This window comes from Apus apus, chromosome 7, assembly GCF_020740795.1.
Source record: "Apus apus isolate bApuApu2 chromosome 7, bApuApu2.pri.cur, whole genome shotgun sequence".
Lineage (NCBI taxonomy): Eukaryota > Metazoa > Chordata > Aves > Apodiformes > Apodidae > Apus > Apus apus.
The window spans coordinates 13,977,984-13,995,800 of NC_067288.1; the positions used below are offsets into that span (position 1 = coordinate 13,977,984).

Consider the following 17,817-nt stretch of genomic DNA (forward strand, 5'->3'; position numbering starts at 1 on the left):
TAAGACCAAGCAAGTAAACATATTTTCTGAATATTTTACTCCTGTCCAAAAAGAAAAACAAAATCTGCAAACAAAATGTGTTCTCTCAGGTATTTGGTTGATGGGTTGACCTTTTGATATGTAACACTAGGACTGCAAGTGTTTATAATTATACTTCAGACTTTGCCTAGATGAATTTTTGCACACTGAGGAATGTGTTTATGAAGTGCACTTTACTTACTTGTTTTTGTTTTAGGGGACTATGGGCTACCACAGCCTTGGTATTTCCCTGTGCAGGAATCTTACTGGCTTGGCTCTAGAAACCCAAAAGCTGAGAAAACAGCAACTGCTGCTGGTGAGTTCTTTTAAAACTTCAGTGTTTAGAAATAACTTCAAAACCACTGATCCGCTTAGGAGGTGACTCTGTAACATTTCCATTACCTGAGCTGCTGCAAAGATTAGAGACAGCCAGACACTGGGAATCTCAGCAGGTGCATTTGAACTTGGAGTGGCCTGCTATTATTAGTTATTAGAGGTGAGTCACTGTTTGTCTTGGAGCTCTAAAGCAGGGGTTAACAAGCAATGTCAAACCTGCACTCTCTAACCAACACCTTTTCTAGAAGTGCTTATTGCCCAACACAGTTTTTGTGAAATGTGTCAAAGTGAAATACCATGTTGATCTTATTTACACTGACACTTCCCCATCTTTCTAAATCTGATTCTCTTCTGTCTAGTTTGGGACTAATTTAAGTCTGTTTACTTTGGGTTTGTAAGCAAGATCAAAATTGGTGCCACCCTTGGATGACTGCACAACTTGAATGACTGCAAAAGCCTGCTTTTGCAGATTTTGTTTAATCTGTGCATTGATATTGGAGTAGGTAAGAACATGTGGGTGACTGTATTTATATAGGGATGATGATTAATGTCTGGAATAGAAGCTTGCCAAAGGTAGTGTTTTGAAATATGGCTTAAATTTACAAGGTAACAGTGAAACCAAAATGACAAGTGAAGAAATAATGTATTCAGTCTTCTCATTACCATCCTTACCCTTCATCAACATAAACTGCTGACAAGGCAGTCTCCTCTCAGGTGATACCTATAAACCAGAAGGAAGTTAATCCTTTCTGTGAAAATGCTGATAATACATTCAAGCTCACATGTTTTGATCAGAAAAGAGGAGGTAATAACACTGGTCTTTTTAAGAGGCTTTGCCTTCTGGAGCATTCTGAGGGAATTAACAGGTTTTTCTTTAGACTTGCTATGAGCATATTCAGAATGGTACATGCTTGTCTAGATATTAAGGAGTCTTTTACCTGCTTTGGCTTTGCAAACGCCACCCACCAGACTAGAATTTGACAGCATAGGAAGGAGAAGGAAAAGAGCCAAAGGCAGACTGTGGAACATGTTCATAGATGAATGGAAAATTTCCAAAGACCCGGATATGTTGTCAGCCACTTCATTTCATTGACTTTCTGTGGAATCTGGGCATATCCTGCACCAGGGCTCTTTTGAACATCTCAAATCTGAAGCACAGTTAGTTACAGGATTTTAACATTATCTGTTTATTTAATTCGAGCCTATATTTAGTAGATATGAAATCCATTTTCTGATTATCTTAATGCCTCATTAGTTCTGTTTGTTCTTGAATATATTTCCAATACAAGGTGGACTCCTGACTTCTTAGTACCCATATTAAAACTTGTGAGGTGGTTTGAAAGCACCAAAATACTCAGTTGCTCAGATAGGTTAACAACAGAAAAGTTTGTGGCTACTACTTTATTGCCGTTTTTGTGGTGTTGGTTTTTAAAATTTTATAGCATTTTAAATAGCATTTTTTATATTGCTCAGGTAAATAATTTTGCTTAAGTGAAGCCTAGAGTTTGTTTTGTAGGTCACATTACATCAAATATCTGAGCTGATCTAACAGTTCACTGTTGAGAAGAAAATGGGAGAATCTTGCAATCCCTTCCACAGCTCTCATCCTGGTTCTGCTGATGCTTATCAGTCCCTGGGAAGATTAAGAGGGAGATCCTTCTGGAAGTCATTCCCAAGAACATTAAGGACAAGGTGATAGGCAATAATGAACATGGACTTGCCAAGAGCAAAACTAGCCTAACCAGTCTGATTTTCTTCTGTGATGACTGGATCAATGGACAAAGAGAAGCAGTGGATGCCATTTAACTTGTCTTTAGCAAGGGCTTTAGCATGGGTTTTCATACTACTCTTATAGCCAAACTGATGATATACAGGCTGCTTGAGTGGGCACTAAAGTGAGTAGAAAATTGACTGAACTGTTGAGCCCAAAGGTTTGTGATTGTGAGTACAAAATGTAACTGGGGACCAGTGGCAGGGCTCTGACAGGGACTGACACTGGACTTAATGCTGTTTAACAGTATTATTAATACAGTTTAACAACCTGAGCGATGGTATAAAGGGCACCACAAGCAAGTTTGTGGAAGATACCAAATTGCAGGGAACAGTAGAGCACAAGGCAGCTCTTCAGACAGACCTCAAGAGGCTGGAAAAATGGCTTTATAAAGGAACCTCATGGAGTTCAATGGAAGTAAGTGCATAATACTGTGTCTGGGATGCAATAACTCCACAGGACAACACAGACTGGACACCACATGGCTGGCAGGCAGTTTTGTTGAAAAAGTTGAGTTGACAACATGCTGGACATGAGTCATCAAGTGTGCCTATGTAGTGAGGACATCTTGAACTTTGTTAGTAAGAGTATAGTCATTAGTTCAAGGGAAGTGATTCTTGCCTTCTACTCAGCATTTGTGAGACTGCCTCTGAAGTACTGTGTTGTCCAGTTTGGGGATCCTATTTGAAAGGAAGACCTCGGGGGAGCTCAGTAAAGATCCACCAAGCTGATTAGGAGCTGAAGCATATAAGGTGGGGACATGCTGAGAGAGCTGGATCTGTTCATACTTAAGAGAGAAAGCTAAGATAAAGCTAGACTTCTCAGATGTGCCTAGTGGAAGCATGACAGGCAATGGATGTAAGCAGGAAAACAGGAATTCTTATATATAAGAAAAAAAAAAGTGTTGTGAAGGTAGGTAGAACACTGGAACAGGTTGCTCAGGCAATCTCAAATTTTGGAGATAGTCACTGTGATCTCAATTGGCTGTATTTTTTGAGGACTGGAGATCTTTGGAAGTCCCTTCTGACCAAAATGTTTCTATAATTATCTCTGCTAGCCTGAATGTGCTGATACTTATTTCATCCTCTCTTCTACAAAACATTGCCTTGGGTTTTCTCAAGCAGGGAGAGTTGGAAAGGTCATCTATGATACCTTTGTAGAAGGCGCATGATTCTTACCTCTTTGAAGAACTAAGACTCTTCAGTGCCTCAGCTTACATGAACTATTGTAGAACTTTCCTCAACTCTTATCTTTCCTTTAAGAGTAATACTAAGTATTTTCTTAATTTATTGTAATGAGTTCATGTGTTTGGAAGAAAACTGGGTAAAAAAGTGTCAGATCATGTAAATGCACAGCTGAAAATGACGCTAAACTTATCTTGGTACTTTTAAAATTTACTTCTACCAGTGCACTTTTGTATCCCTCACTTTGCCATTTTAGGTTACACAGTGAACTTGTTTACAGTGCTATTTGTGCACCAGGTAATTTTATATAGTTTTACAGGCTAAAATGTCTCTTAGCAGAAGGTTACAGTGAAATTTCACAATGAAATTAAGTCCCAGGACATCTGATACCTTACAATTGTCCTAGTTGCTCTCTAGGGTGCCAGCTTGAGTTTGTGTTATGCAAACAGCTCCTTCAGAGTCTCTGTCTTCTTAAATCACTGTTCTTCCTGCTTCAAGCCTGTCCCCAGTAGTGATTTTATGTCACTGTTTTCCTTTGTTGCCCAAGGTCTTAAGACCAAGTTGAAAAGCCAAAATTCCTATACACTAGTTTACACCAATTCATTCACTCCAGCTTGGACTAGTCTCTTAATCTAAGTAGCAGTTTAGCAGTTTGCTTTTCATTCAGGCTTTTAATTTTGTTTTTCTTCCTCTCACTCCCTGTTAGTCTGGTAAATGTTTGTATGGCCTTTCTCTTCATGTGGAGAATTTGGTCTGTCTGCAGCTGCATGGACAAAATATAAAGCACATACCTAACATTATTCAGGATCTTCTACTGTTGAGCCTGTAATTGCCAAATTGTCAGTCCTCCTTAAGTATCCATTCCTGACACTGTGAAGCAGATTTGAAGCTAGATGGCTTTGAGTGCTGTGTTTCTAACCTGAGTAAAGCACTGATGATCGATGTTCTTGGAGAGATCAAGGCTGAGAAATACCTCTGTTTCCTCAAAGCACTTCTAGAGATAGGAGGAAATTAAATTTTGGTTAATTAAATATTGGTTACTTTTGTTTTATACAGAAAAAAGTCCAGAGTCAGAAGGCTGTGTGGATCAGAAGGCCATGGAAGGGGAAAATAATGAAAGCAAAACCAAGAAATATGAAGAACCTGAAAAGCCAGAAGAAAAGAGTGACAACCAGGGAAAGAAGGATGGTAAACACAAACAATGTAAACACAAACGAGAAAAAGAACCTGGCTTGCAGGGGAAGCCTAAGACAGATGTCCAGGACAAAGACGAAATTAATAGTAAGGAGAGAGAGCAACTTGAGTGCTTCTGAGATACTGTACTCATTATACTTCATAACAAACTAGATGTGGGAATGTCTGGAGTCAAACTGCGAGAGCCCCATAGGCAACAGAGGATAGCATGTGACTGCCAGAGCTAAGCTCAGCAGGGTCTCTGACTCTTCCAGCTACCCTTTTACTGATTACTCTACATTCACAGTCCCTTAGAATATTTCAGCCACCGTGCATAAGAGAGCTGCCTCCCAGAAGGGCTCCATAATTGGTTTTTATCATGAAAATGTAGGCTGCTTGGATGGCAGGTTAGCATTCATGCTGGTGGAAGACTCAGAGACACAAACATTGACTTAGAATTGAAAAGAACCACATCTTCAATAAAAATAGTTATGCTGAGAGACATTTTCTTCCCTCCTAGCCCCTCCTTTTTTTTGCCCGTCTTTAGTGTGTCTTGCATCTGTAAGGCTGGTTTCAGAGGAATTTATCTGAAGTGCTCTATGTGTCTGTCTGCAGCTTTTTCTGATGCTGACATTAGCCACCACCTAAGAATTCCTGAATGACCTGCCTTGTTTTCAAATCCCAAGTCTTTTGTGGGGTGCCAGAGGAGTTTTCTGTGTGTGATGCTCAGAGGAATGCATGTGGATTCTGTAGCAAAAGTAACTGCTGCCGGCAACTCTGAGCCTACTCTGACTCTTGAAAAGCAAGAGATAAAAATGGGGTCATCAGAGCTTCTCACGTAGGCACTGAAAACATGCATTCAGGGTGAATGGAAACAGGACAGGACTTCAAAAGAAAAAAGACAGGCAGAGGGCAAAGGTTATTTCAGCTGACATCTCCTAGTACTGCCTTATCTTTGTGGTGCTGTACTCATCAGCTCCCAGGTTCCAGCTGCTCCATGGCCTCAGAGGAAGGGCTTTGCCTGTGACTGCACAAAAAAGCCTCCCTTTCCTTTCAGCAAGCCACACAGGAACTGGGAGACTTGTGGAGAAGCCAAGAGCAGACCTGGTATGATTCAAGGACACAGTTTCCAAAATGCCTTCATATAAGAGCTACTGCTTCATGTAAGATGAATGGGATGGGAAATGGAGAGTAGTTCTAATGGTTTAAGTCTAGTGCAGTCCAGTACTAGCACAAGTTAGCACACATCATAAATCTGTCCTAATTGCTTGATACACCTGAAGCAGATATTTCATCGAAGCCCCATCCACATTCCCCACAATTGCTGCCACCTCTGAAGAAAGATCGAAGTGGCCCAAAATTGCACTGATGGAATAGGATCAAAGTGGAGAAGTACAAATCTCAAAAAAAGGGAGCTCAGCCCTCCACCAGTGTCCTTCGGGTGATGCAAAGGAGATACTGGGGGAGATCATAAGAGAATTTGCCTTGGAACTTGTCAGCAAGTTCTGTAGGCAAATATAAATTGAGTTCATGATACATATAAACCAACATAAAACCAAGGATGATATCTCAACTGCCAATAACTGTCTAGCCAGACTTCAGGTGAACTTTTGTAAATACAGGGATGTTTGTATTTGGCCCAGTAAGGTAATAGGAGAGCTAGATTCTTTCACAAAGCAAAATAAATGTTTGTCAGAAACATTATTTTATTTAAAATAAAGCTCTCATATATAGCATATTTAGGACTTTTTAGTGAATATTGTTTATAATGACAGTCATATAAGCCACTGATGGAGGTGGGGCTGGTTTCACCCAGATAGCATTGGCTGCTCTCCACATAGTCCTGCTGGGTACTGAGCAATTTAAATAGACTGCAATTGCAAAACAAGTCTCCCTACAAAGCCTTAAGCATTCTGTGTAAACAAAAGTGGACAGGGTCTTTAGTTTAAATTTCTCAACTCCCTTAATTCACGTTGCCCAAGGGCTTAATTTACTTCAAAGGAAGTTTGTTTTGTCTAGAAGCTGATGCAATAAAACATCCTGATGGTGCTATTTACAATAATGCATTTTTAATCCTGAGAGAAAGCCATCCCATGTAGTGCTCACCTTAGGTTCTGCCTAAATCTTGAGATGGCCTCAGCAAGGGGGTAGATTTCACCTACCAGGATTAAAGGCAAATGTTGTTTTTTTTAAAGCATCATGGTAAAAGAATGCACAGCTGGGCAGATGATTTGAATGGCAGATTTCAGCCTGGCTAGAAAGGCAACCTGCTGCTTATTTAATGTAATCTTTCAGCCTGTCTGAGTAGCTACAGACAACAATTCCTAATAATCTTCCTGATAAACAATGAAAATAGAAAGCATGTTCAACTTCACCTGATCCAATGAGTTACCTCTCCACATACCATTACAGTTCTGGGCTCCACTCTTTTGTCATGGATATGTGGGTGAATCTAAATAAATTGCACTGTAGTTAAAAACCTTGCCTCAGCTTGGTAATGGTGTGACTGGAGAATCTGGCCCTGGCACATAGTGCTGTATTTTACTGAGTATATTCTGTTGCTTATGCACTTACTGGTGTATCATCATCAGAACTGGTATTAAAACATGTGCTTTTTTCTTTTTCATTCTTGATTTCTTGACTTTCAAGTAAATACATTCTTTGAGCCTGAGCCAACGGGATTGATTCCAGGAGTATGCATTCAGAACCTGGTGAAGATTTTTGCCAACAGGCCCAAGCCAGCAGTAGATGGGATGAATATCACTTTTTATGAGGGCCAGATCACCGCCTTTCTTGGTCACAATGGAGCAGGAAAGACAACTACCATGTAAGTCTATAGATTTAGAAGCAGCAAATCCACGGAAGTGCTCTCTTTCTCTGTCCTGAGGAGCAGTCTTCTCTTTTCAGTCTTCCCTTGTCTCTCTGCCACCCTGCAGCAAGCTTGACGCAAAACATCAAGTTTTTTCCAGACAGGGAAATCCTGCCCCTGGGCAAAGAGAAGATATCCTGGATTAGCTAAAGCCCTGTGAAGGAGGCAAAGCATGACACAAAAAAGTGAAAGTCTAGAGAGAAGGAAGCAATTCTGTTCCCCAGAATTCGTTTTCCATGACCAAAACTCCTGATGGGGAAGAGGGATCTTCTAGCTGAAGATTTGAAAGCCACCATGCTCAACATGTTCTTGATTTCTCTAACTGTAACTAAGTCACGTTTTTTGGTCTGGGTGCAAGGGAGTATAAAATACAGGCCCTCTTTAGAAAAAATGTTTAGATATATGCAAGATCCATGTCCAGATTGAAATGTTCTTCTAGTCCCAGAACCCTAGAGTCTAAGGAAGAAAGACTTTAGGAATGTTTAATTTTCTTTATAGAGAACTGTACTTTGCAAACTAGGATTAATTGGTTCACAAAACATTTCATGAGTCTGCAGCAAGTTCATCAAATGTTGAAAGAACTTAATTGTTTCATTATGATTTTTCGCAGCAGAACACTCGAGGTTTTTAATTAAAGAAGACTTTTCTTTCAAATGCATTTTAAATTACCTTTTAATTTTTTCAATTATTCTGTGAGAAAAATGTTTGACCCAAACCTAAAAGCATTCTGATTGGCTAAAATATTTTATAAAATTATTTTTTTATTTTCCTGATTAAAACAAAAATTTCTATTGCTTTGAAATTTTCATAATTGAAAAATTGTTTATTCTCCAAATCTAGTAACAGGTTCCACCCATTTGCAACGTAACATTTGGCCCCATTCCATTTTACAGAAAATGAAGTTGAAGGGCACGAGTCAGCATGGATGGAGACCTCAAACCATTATTCCCTATCTTGGTCCTAGTGAGCTTCCTTTTATACCCATTCGCACATAGGAGTGATGTAACATGCTGAACAAACTACTCTGAAACAGAGTAGCTGACTGAAACTGGTTTTTAGTGCAGACCAGAACCATACAGACAGGTGTATCAAGTATTATGTCAGCAGATCCACAAGATTCTCATTGTAGCAGGGCAAGAGTATTTATATGTGTGCTCTCTGCCAGAGGTGTTTTATCAAAGCCCATAGTAAGAAGTCATCATGCTCCATCTAGTGGAATCCTGCAATGCGTCTTCCTAACTTAGCACAGAAAGACAGAGTGGGAATTTCCTTATTTTATTTTCTCAGGTCGATACTGACAGGCCTCTTCCCACCCACCTCTGGAACTGTGCTGATTGGTGGCCTGGATATTCAGACTCACATGGACTCCATTCGGCACAGATTAGGGATGTGCCCTCAGTACAACATCTTATTCAATCAGTAAGTATCATTCCATGCTAGCTGTAAGAATAAGGATCACAGTCTGTATGCTTGACACATCCCAAAAGCCTGCCTTATTTGTCTTACTGTGCTGGCAGTAGATATATCTCAGAGGCACTTTTCCAGCTCTTAACACTTGCATAGTGTAGGTGTTGTCCTTCTCTAGTAGAAATTTCCTGCTTCATTTAGCTGGGAACAGAGAAGTTTCCAAAGAAAATGACGGTGCTTTTGGTGTTGGTGTTCTCTGCTGCAGTGTGGGTTAGCAGGAGTTCAGCCTGGGGATTCATGCACTGTAATTTAGGCCTCCTAGAGAAAAAAAATCTGAGCTGACAGTGCAGGATATTTTTATTTCTGTTTTGCACTAGCACCCAGACCCGTACTGCCTTTTCGGGTAATTTCCAGCATCACTTCTATCAGTTTGTGTTTATCTCAACAGCAGACTCCCTTCCTTAATGTAACTATTCATATTAGCTCCCATTTTATTCCCATAAATGGATAGCTTGATGCCTGTTGCACATGTTCTTTTAGTAGCAGGTTCTGCTTTTAAAAGGCAGAGAAAGAGCATGTGACATCTGAGTCAAGTGTGTTGATCCCAAAGAAGATCTGTGATCCAGATTTAGGGTAAAGCAGCCCCTCTTCCTATAGCAAGATATAAAACTAGAGTGAATTTACTGCTACTTGGGAAAAAAAATCTGCTTATCCATTTAAATTTCCTTGGTGCCTTTCTGTCTGATTCCACAGCCTTACTGTAGCAGAGCACATCTTGTTTTATTCTCAACTGAAAGGGAGATCGAGGGATGAAGCTGAGCAAGAGATGGAAACAATGCTAGAAGACATGGGCCTCACCCATAAAAGGAATGAAGAGGCTCAAAATTTGTCAGGTGCCCACAGAATTGTTCCAAGACATTTTTTTCTTATGTCTTTTCTTTGTCTTTGGGCAAATCCTCTTTGAATTACTGGCACATTATTCTGACACATCACTGTGCACTGTGGAGGTATTTACTCTCGAAGAGTAAGTGGGTCTGTACAAATAGTAATGCTGGCACAACCTGTCCCTAAAGCTTCTGTTTCTTATAAATATACAATAAATTCAAATTTACTTCAAGCTTTTGTTTTTAAATTAGTATATATAAAAATAATCTGCCAATGTAAGAAAAAGCAAATATAAGCGGTTTTTATATATGCTATTATACTACTCCACTGTTTGGATCAGTACTCTATAATACTGTGTTATTTGGTAAGAAGTAATATCTTTCATTCTAAAGGTACAAATGCACATAGTGTATTTGAACACATTGAACTTTCCAATTCAAAAGCTGATTTCAATGAACAGCCAGGTGTTCTCATACTACTTTGTTCTCATTGCAACTATAGAAGTTGGTTAGTTTCACATGAAAGGGTGAAAATCTCATAGCTTCCTGCTTCTGGCAGGGAGCAGAAAATGCAATATGTAGATTGAAAATGTATTTCTAAAAATGCTAACATTTTGAAAAAGCTGTTTTGAACATCACAAGAAAAATGTAACTATCAATTTAACTTTGCAGAAGTATTTGTCTGAGGATTTGTTTTGGTTTACTTTTATCAGTTTGTCCCCACACTGAAAAGCAGTTTTATTTACGTTCATGCCACTTATGTAACTCATCTCAGATTTCTGGATGTGTCTGTCCTCTGGTAGGTGGAATGCAAAGGAAGCTGTCAGTAGCCATTGCTTTTGTGGGTGAAGCAAAAGTGGTAGTCTTGGATGAGCCCACTTCTGGAGTTGATCCATACTCCAGGCGATCTATCTGGGATCTTCTATTGAAGTATCGCTCAGGTAACAGGTTTGAGAGTGGAAATTGATTGAGGGTTTTTTGTTGTTGTTTGTTTGTGGGGGTTTTTTTAAACCTGCATGGATGCAGCATGTGCCTGCTGTATAAACTGTCAGGAGTAGTGGAATATGAATACAAACAAACAAGATTCCTTGAACAGATGCCTATGAATTTGGTGGGACCTGCCTTTGGTGCAGAGAAAACCCTGCATTAATTGCCAAAAAACCTAAGCACAATTTTGAGTTCCAGAGAAAGTCCAGGACTTGAATGTTTTCCCTTGTTCCTTTTAGGCAGAACCATCATCCTCTCAACCCATCACATGGATGAGGCAGACATGCTTGGAGACAGAGTAGCCATCATATCCCAAGGGAAACTCTTCTGCTCAGGCTCTCCTGTATTCCTAAAGAGCTGCTTTGGGTCTGGCTTCTATCTCACTCTTGTCCGCAAGATGAAAAACAGCAGTGTTGCAAGGGATGCAGTAAGTTTGTACCTCTCTGCCTGCACATGGAATCTGAAAAATACATACTAACACACTGCACCAAGGTAGAAAGCAGCCATGTCCTGCTTGAGACTGTACAATAATGACTTCAAAATTGAGAAAGCAATGAGAAAATGTGATGATACCTCACAAAACTATATGTATACTTGAATCTTGGAAAAAATCTTCTCTGGCTTCAGCCAGACAGGTTAAACTGATAGGTGGATATGAAGCCCTCGGTGGGCTCACTCTCATCAGTTATCTAGGTCTAAACTTTTACCATTCAAGTTGCCATTGTCTTTCTGATGCTTGCTTTTGCTTTACACTGGTTATAAGCATGATGTAGTCTCAGACACTAGAAGAGTCTACGTTTAGCCATAGCTAAGCCAGCCTTGCACAGCTTGAGAAGTGGGGATCTGGATTCTTTCTGCTGTTAGTAGTGCTTCTAGTCTTAGTAGCAACACTATCTGTATACTCCTAGCCACTGCTAATCACATTTCCCCACGTATTTTGCATGCAATTTAGAGCTGATATGCTTTCTGCAGATGGATTTATGTTTTTTCTGTTTGCTTAATCCAGTCCTCAGGTGACTTTCAGTATATGTTCAAGATGCTCCAAATATGACACATTTTTACTGACTGATGCTGTTCAAAGGCTGACAACACTTTCATCACATTTTACATGTATTTTAAACCCTTTCATCCTTGTCTCTGTTGCTTGTCCATACTAGTCACTTTGTAGCTGCGGACCTCAATGCTCGTGCTCCTGCTCCAGCTGTACACAGAGGGACAAAGAAGGAGCTCCAGAGCAGGAACTGGCTGGTAAGAAGTGGGATGGTTCACCATTTCAGCATATAGCTATGTCTCCACTTACACTGCAATCTCATTGTGCAGACCAATGCTACTGAGGCCCACTTATTCAATACTTGTGTCTAACATCTGTATTGTATCGTAACATGAATTTGATAAGGTTTCTTTGTGGTTTTGCTCACTGTTGTCCCTTTTTTATGTATATGTAGTGTCAGGTACAGAATATGAACTGGAATTTTGTGTGCTTTAGAAGCATAGACTGAGTTTTTACTCTGTACTAAAACGTGTAATTTGTTAATGCAAACCGAAGCATATTAAAAGCGAAGGAAACTTTCTCAGAAAAAAGTAATTTTCGCTTTTCTATATATGCAAAGAACTTAAGGAGATATGCCTGAAGATTTGTTTGTGTTTTATTAACAGACCTGAAATAGTTTGCTACATAGTTCCAGAGCATAATTGGCAGCATAGACCGGTCTAGTACAGTATTAATCAACATCTGTGAGTCATGTAATAGAGCAGTTCCCTTTTGTATAGTGCAAACAACAGCTTTTAAAATCATGCTTAGCACAGTTATATACTCATTCTTTGAACACTTTTTCACTTTTCACAGGAAATCTGAATGAGCTAGCAGAAGTAGTTCATCATCATATCCCAGAAGCAAAATTAATTGAAAGCATTGGTCAGGAACTTGTTTACCTTTTGCCCAATAAAAACTTTAAACAGCGATCTTACGCCAGTCTTTTCAGAGAACTGGAGGAAACCTTGGATGACCTGGGACTCAGCAGTTTTGGAGTTTCAGATACACCACTTGAAGAGGTAAAAGGCAGATTAAAATATCTGCTGCTCTGTCCTAAAAATGTTTTCTGAGACAGTTCTTGTTCTAAACATGTAATCCTATGAATCCTTATAGCCCTTTCAAAACCTGGTCTCATACACCGTGGCACACACAGAATGTCTTTGGGATGGGCGTAGAGAAAGGACCCAAGCGTTACTTTGTATTAGCATTGTGGAGCATGACTCATTAGCCTGAGGTCTGTCTTTGTATCTTAGTTTGTTCCTTTATTTTCTCAGATATTTCATATGACACCTCTCATTGTGCAGGAGTACTGTAAAGTTATCTACATTAATTTTTTTCTGTTTCTTGAAAGGATAATGTATAGTGTTCCAGAGGTCAGGTTATTGTTCCTGTTCTATTTCTAACCTGGAAATGCGTTTGTCTCTGGCAGGTTTTCCTAAAGGTCACAGCAGAAGCTGACCCTGAAATGCAAAAAGCAGGTACGGATCCATGAACCAGCATCTGATAAACTTTTTTTTCAGACTGTTCTGTATTCTGAATGCCAGGTAAAGAGCAGCCTCGGAACTTTCAGTCTTTGTATCATCTTCTTGCCAAAATAAATTTGGTCAGCCACTATCAGACCTGACGTGGTATCTGAGAAACAAGATTAAGTCAGCAGAAATACTTTTATTTAAATCAGATGAGGTTCTTAACTATGTAAATAGAAGTGGAGTGTCAATAGTTTTAGTAGTTTTATAAGAAGTGCTTTGCTGATCATTAGTCCATAAATCAAATACATTATTAACTTGTTCATCCTGCTGAGTAAGAGGAGTGTTAACCTACTTGATGCCACTAGATACAGTCATAGTGCAACAGTTGTAATTAAAGCAATCTGGTGATGTGATATATACAGTTGGTAAATCTGGAGCTCATTAAAATGTTTGTGCTACCTTTGTGTATAAAGTGTCTTCTCTGACCCTTTTCACCCTTTTGACCCTAGGAGAGACTCAAGAAAATGGTTCTACTCTTGACAAAACTTTTAATCAGAACAAACCAGCTGAACAAACCACACTGAATACTAATCACACTTCTCGAATGCCAGTAGACATGGCAGGAGATCAAAATGAAGGCAAAGGGTCCCGGCAGTATAAAGGTTTTGAGCTTGTACATCAGCAGATCAAAGCACTGCTCATCAAACGCTTCCAGCACGCCTCCCGCAGCCACAAGGACTTCCTAGCTCAGGTACTGACTGACATTTACTGTTCTTGATTCTTTCCCACAACATTCTCAATGATGTCTTTCCCAGCAAGGTCTCTATGCAAAACAAGAGAGTTGCTACAAATGGGTAGCAGTGTCCCTAACTTCTAATTGTAATTCCAACTCTTCTGCCTCTTATTTCGTTTCTTTCTGCCTCGAGTCAATCACATGCACCCAGTTCACTATTAAATCACTACTAGACCAGCATTTTATTTTTAATATAATACAGTTTTGTGACAGAGTCTTAACTGACAGCATTGTAAATTAAACCAGATCTGATCTGTGTACTTCTGCTGTCCTTCTTTTGTTTATATATATTATGAGGTGTGTACAGTGTCACTCTACAACATATATATCTATTAACTTAGTGTGATGTTTTTGTATTCTCTGCAGATTGTTCTCCCTGCTAGTTTTGTGTTGCTGTCTTTAATACTTACAGTTAGTATTCCTCCATTTGGAGAATATCCTGCCTTAACCTTGCACCCTTGGATCTATGGACAACAGTTTACTTTTTTCAGGTAAGAGGAATCACTGAATAAAAGTACCTCTGTCATATATACACTCTTTTCTCCCTAGCATTTAGGAGCATGAGGCCCTGTCTTACTGGGCTTTTCTCACTCTCTGTGGTATAAAAAAGGATTAACTCCACTGGAGTAAGCAGATTTAAAATAGCATAAAATTGGTGCAAATGAAGGATACAGCTACTAATATGTCTAACCAATAGTCCTTCAAATACCTTGCTATCTTTGGTACTCTTCTCTTTCTACCGGAATTCATGACCTCAACACTTACGAAGTTACATGTCCTGCCTAACAGGAGATCCAGAACAGTAAGAAATGTACCTACTCCTGTATTCATAATTTTAGACAACAGTGAGATTCAAGCCTGTCTACTGACCTGTGGTAGATTTATTTATAGTTAGTACAGTATTTGGGCAAAGTTATGGAAACAAGATGAAAGCAGAGGCTCTTAGGTTTTATTAATGCTACTGCTTAGCGGTTTCTCCATATGAAGGATCCTTTAGCTGAGTCTGAATTGTTGTGGGTTTTCTTGCCTACTAGCACTTTGTCACCTTTCATTCTTCATAGAAGCTTCAGCTCTGTGCTCTCCAGGTCACTGCACAATTCCACTGTACTCTCCTGATGAACCCTTCCTTCACCTTCAATTCCACGTATTCCAAAGCTGAATTTGCATGAAGTCAAAACATATACAATCCAGAGAAAAATTATAAACAGTGTTTACGTCCTAGATCAGAACTAACAAAAAGCAGCAAAAATGAAGGCAATGATTTTGAAGCATTTTCCTTGAGTTTCATATTAAAAGTTCACACAGAACTTTAATTTGTTTTACACATGGTGGTATGTGGAGCTGAGTTTGATATTCAAACGTGTATAACACTTGGCACTAGCAACAGTCTAACGTAGTCTAAAGTTATTAGGTTATTAGTTGCAGACACTTCACTATTAGCAGCTTTGTCTCTTTGGCCTCAGTAAACAAAAATGCAGAATATGTTTTTCAGCTCCTGATTACTGAGCGTGACAGGGCTGAGAGGGCAGAAATGTGGATTCAAGCCTTTTTGGAGAATATTGCTATAGGACACTGTCAGAAGTCATGCTTTAATATTAGAAGAAAAGGACCATGCTTTAGCCTGTGAAACATCTTGGAAGGTTCTGGGTGCAGAAATAAATAGAATAATTGAATTATCAGCATTTGAAGGGGGGCAGTTGTTTATGCCATACAACTGTCCTTCACTAGTTGCTATGTGTATTCAAGTACAATAGTTTGAAAAGATGTTTTATAGAGAAAGTTTTATCTTATTCCCTTAGCAATGAGCGTCCTGGCAGTGAGCAGATGGTCTCCCTCACTGACGCTTTGCTGAATAAGCCAGGATTTGGAAATCGCTGCATGAAGAATCAGCCTCTTCCGTAAGTTGCTAGCTAATCTCTCTTGAACAAGAGAGCACTAGTACTGTATTACCAGTGGAACTTGAGTAGTGAAAGAAGAATTAATTGTCTTGACTTTTCACTAGAGCCAATGCTTCAGTTATATTGTTGGGAATAATATCTAATACTGGGTCAAAAGTAGCAAACAAACAATAAGACAACAATGCCAGTGGACTGAGAATGTTTCATAGTGCTCAGTGTGCCTAGCTGGAAGCCAGTGCATGTAGCCTTGTATTAAGAATTAAACAACCTTGAAATATATGTCAGTAGGCCAGTGGGCTCAGACACAAGTCTTCACAGCTTCTCTGGCACTTCCCATGTGTGAGTCTCCTCAGGTTCCTTCTGTTCCCACCTGTGTGTTCAGAAGCAATAGCTTTAGCAATTGTTCAGATAGCAAAGTAGCAAGAGGACAGTGGCTATATGATTTGAAGCTATTCTCACTCTGGAGGACAATGTTAGTAGAGCTCCAGCATTTGTGGTCCTACCCACTTATCCTGCCTATGAGTCCTGCTCTGCATGACATGCTGTGCTTTGCCATTTGTTCCTTTTCTCCTGCCTCTCTCCTAGTTGTTATAGCCAGCAGCTTGATTCTTCCAGCTGTCCTCTTCTCACTGTTCCACTGGCACAGCAGGAACAAAGAGGAAACTGGAATAATAAAGAGAGAAAAGGTACTGTATGAGCAAGGAAAAGGATAGTTGCTTCACAAAGATACATGTCCACTGCAGATTTCATGTGTACTAATGGGTCAGACAGTCTCTTTTCCCTTCAGTGTCCTATCTGCAAACTGAAGACAGTAAATTTGGGAGAAGAATAAAGTTATAAATGTTTGCCAAATAATCTTAAACATTCTTATTATTCATAGCTCACACGATAAGGGCTGAGAGGAGAATGTCTACTCAGAGCATTGTGATTTTGTGGATTTCTGAGCTCTCAGGAGCTGTATCTCTGCACAGCTTAGAGTCTGTTCCTCTACACAGGAACTACCCGTGCAATAATATACCAACTGCCTGGAACACACCTGCTGTTCATCCTAACCTAAGCAGCCTTCTGCTGACCCAGAAGTGGAGCCCAGAGAATCCTTCACCCTCCTGCAAGTGCAGCACTCAGAAGAAACTCACAATGCTGCCAGAATGCCCTGCAGGAGCAGGAGGCCTCCCACCACCACAGGTAGTGCCCCTGTACCATAAATCTTTGCAGAAAAGTTTCATGGCAAGTGCTGGAAAAGGGATTTGTGTGTAAGTACCTTGCCATGCCTATAAACATGAAAGGAATTGAGTATATTTTTTAAGGGAGCAAGAATTGCTGTAAGGTGCAATTCAGTTTCAGAGGTATTAGAAAAGCTTGCACATTTAAATCAAATTTTATGACTGTTTTAATCCAAAACAGAAGCTTTTGCTATAGAAGAAAACCACAATTTTTTAAACAATTTATCAAATAATTTTTTTTAATTATTTTTTTTTTAATCTTAACAAACAATCCTGTTTAGAATATTATCTTTTGTTAAAGAAGGGAAGGGGAGGAGGAAGAAAGAAGAAAGGAAGGAAAGAAAAACTTATGTTTTTGAAAATCATGGAATGGGGTCATCTCATTACAAATTGAAAAAAATAGTGTTGAGCCAATCCCAAATTATTTTTACATGTCCATTTCTAGAAAGAAAGTTCTAAACTAGCAAAATGAGTGCTTGCCTGTGCATAAAGATGAGTAGTGTAATAACCACTGATGCTGTATGGAGAAGAGAGCTACAGTCTCACCTGTTCCTATCAATGAATAATCATAGTAGTGTCCTTTATAAAATTTCCTTGCTCTTTTGAAGAGCAAAGGAAAATTATAGCCTGTTAGTGTTTCCATTTTCTAAATGTTTTTCTAACAAGAAAATAGAACTGCAACCACTCTCAGAATAATAGCTCACTGATTCAAAGTCTATTATGCACACTGTTCAACTTTATTATTCCTGTTTGCCAGGCTGCACATATTAAC

The 17,817-nt window shown here is 39.4% G+C and overlaps 1 protein-coding gene across 1 annotated transcript in view; it reads left to right on the top strand.

The window, feature by feature from the left end:
• The window catches only part of ABCA4 (ATP binding cassette subfamily A member 4), a 66,075-nt gene that overhangs the window by 28,637 nt on the left and 19,621 nt on the right, over window positions 1-17,817 (top strand). Inside the window, exons 15-28 of the mRNA XM_051625157.1 lie at window positions 236-334; window positions 4,366-4,590; window positions 7,132-7,309; window positions 8,639-8,770; window positions 9,512-9,651; window positions 10,446-10,583; window positions 10,869-11,056; window positions 11,787-11,877; window positions 12,476-12,681; window positions 13,092-13,140; window positions 13,641-13,882; window positions 14,291-14,415; window positions 15,724-15,822; window positions 16,818-17,007. Coding sequence (XP_051481117.1) covers window positions 236-334; window positions 4,366-4,590; window positions 7,132-7,309; window positions 8,639-8,770; window positions 9,512-9,651; window positions 10,446-10,583; window positions 10,869-11,056; window positions 11,787-11,877; window positions 12,476-12,681; window positions 13,092-13,140; window positions 13,641-13,882; window positions 14,291-14,415; window positions 15,724-15,822; window positions 16,818-17,007 — 2,102 coding nt within the window. The remainder of the gene's footprint in view (window positions 1-235; window positions 335-4,365; window positions 4,591-7,131; window positions 7,310-8,638; window positions 8,771-9,511; window positions 9,652-10,445; window positions 10,584-10,868; window positions 11,057-11,786; window positions 11,878-12,475; window positions 12,682-13,091; window positions 13,141-13,640; window positions 13,883-14,290; window positions 14,416-15,723; window positions 15,823-16,817; window positions 17,008-17,817) is intronic.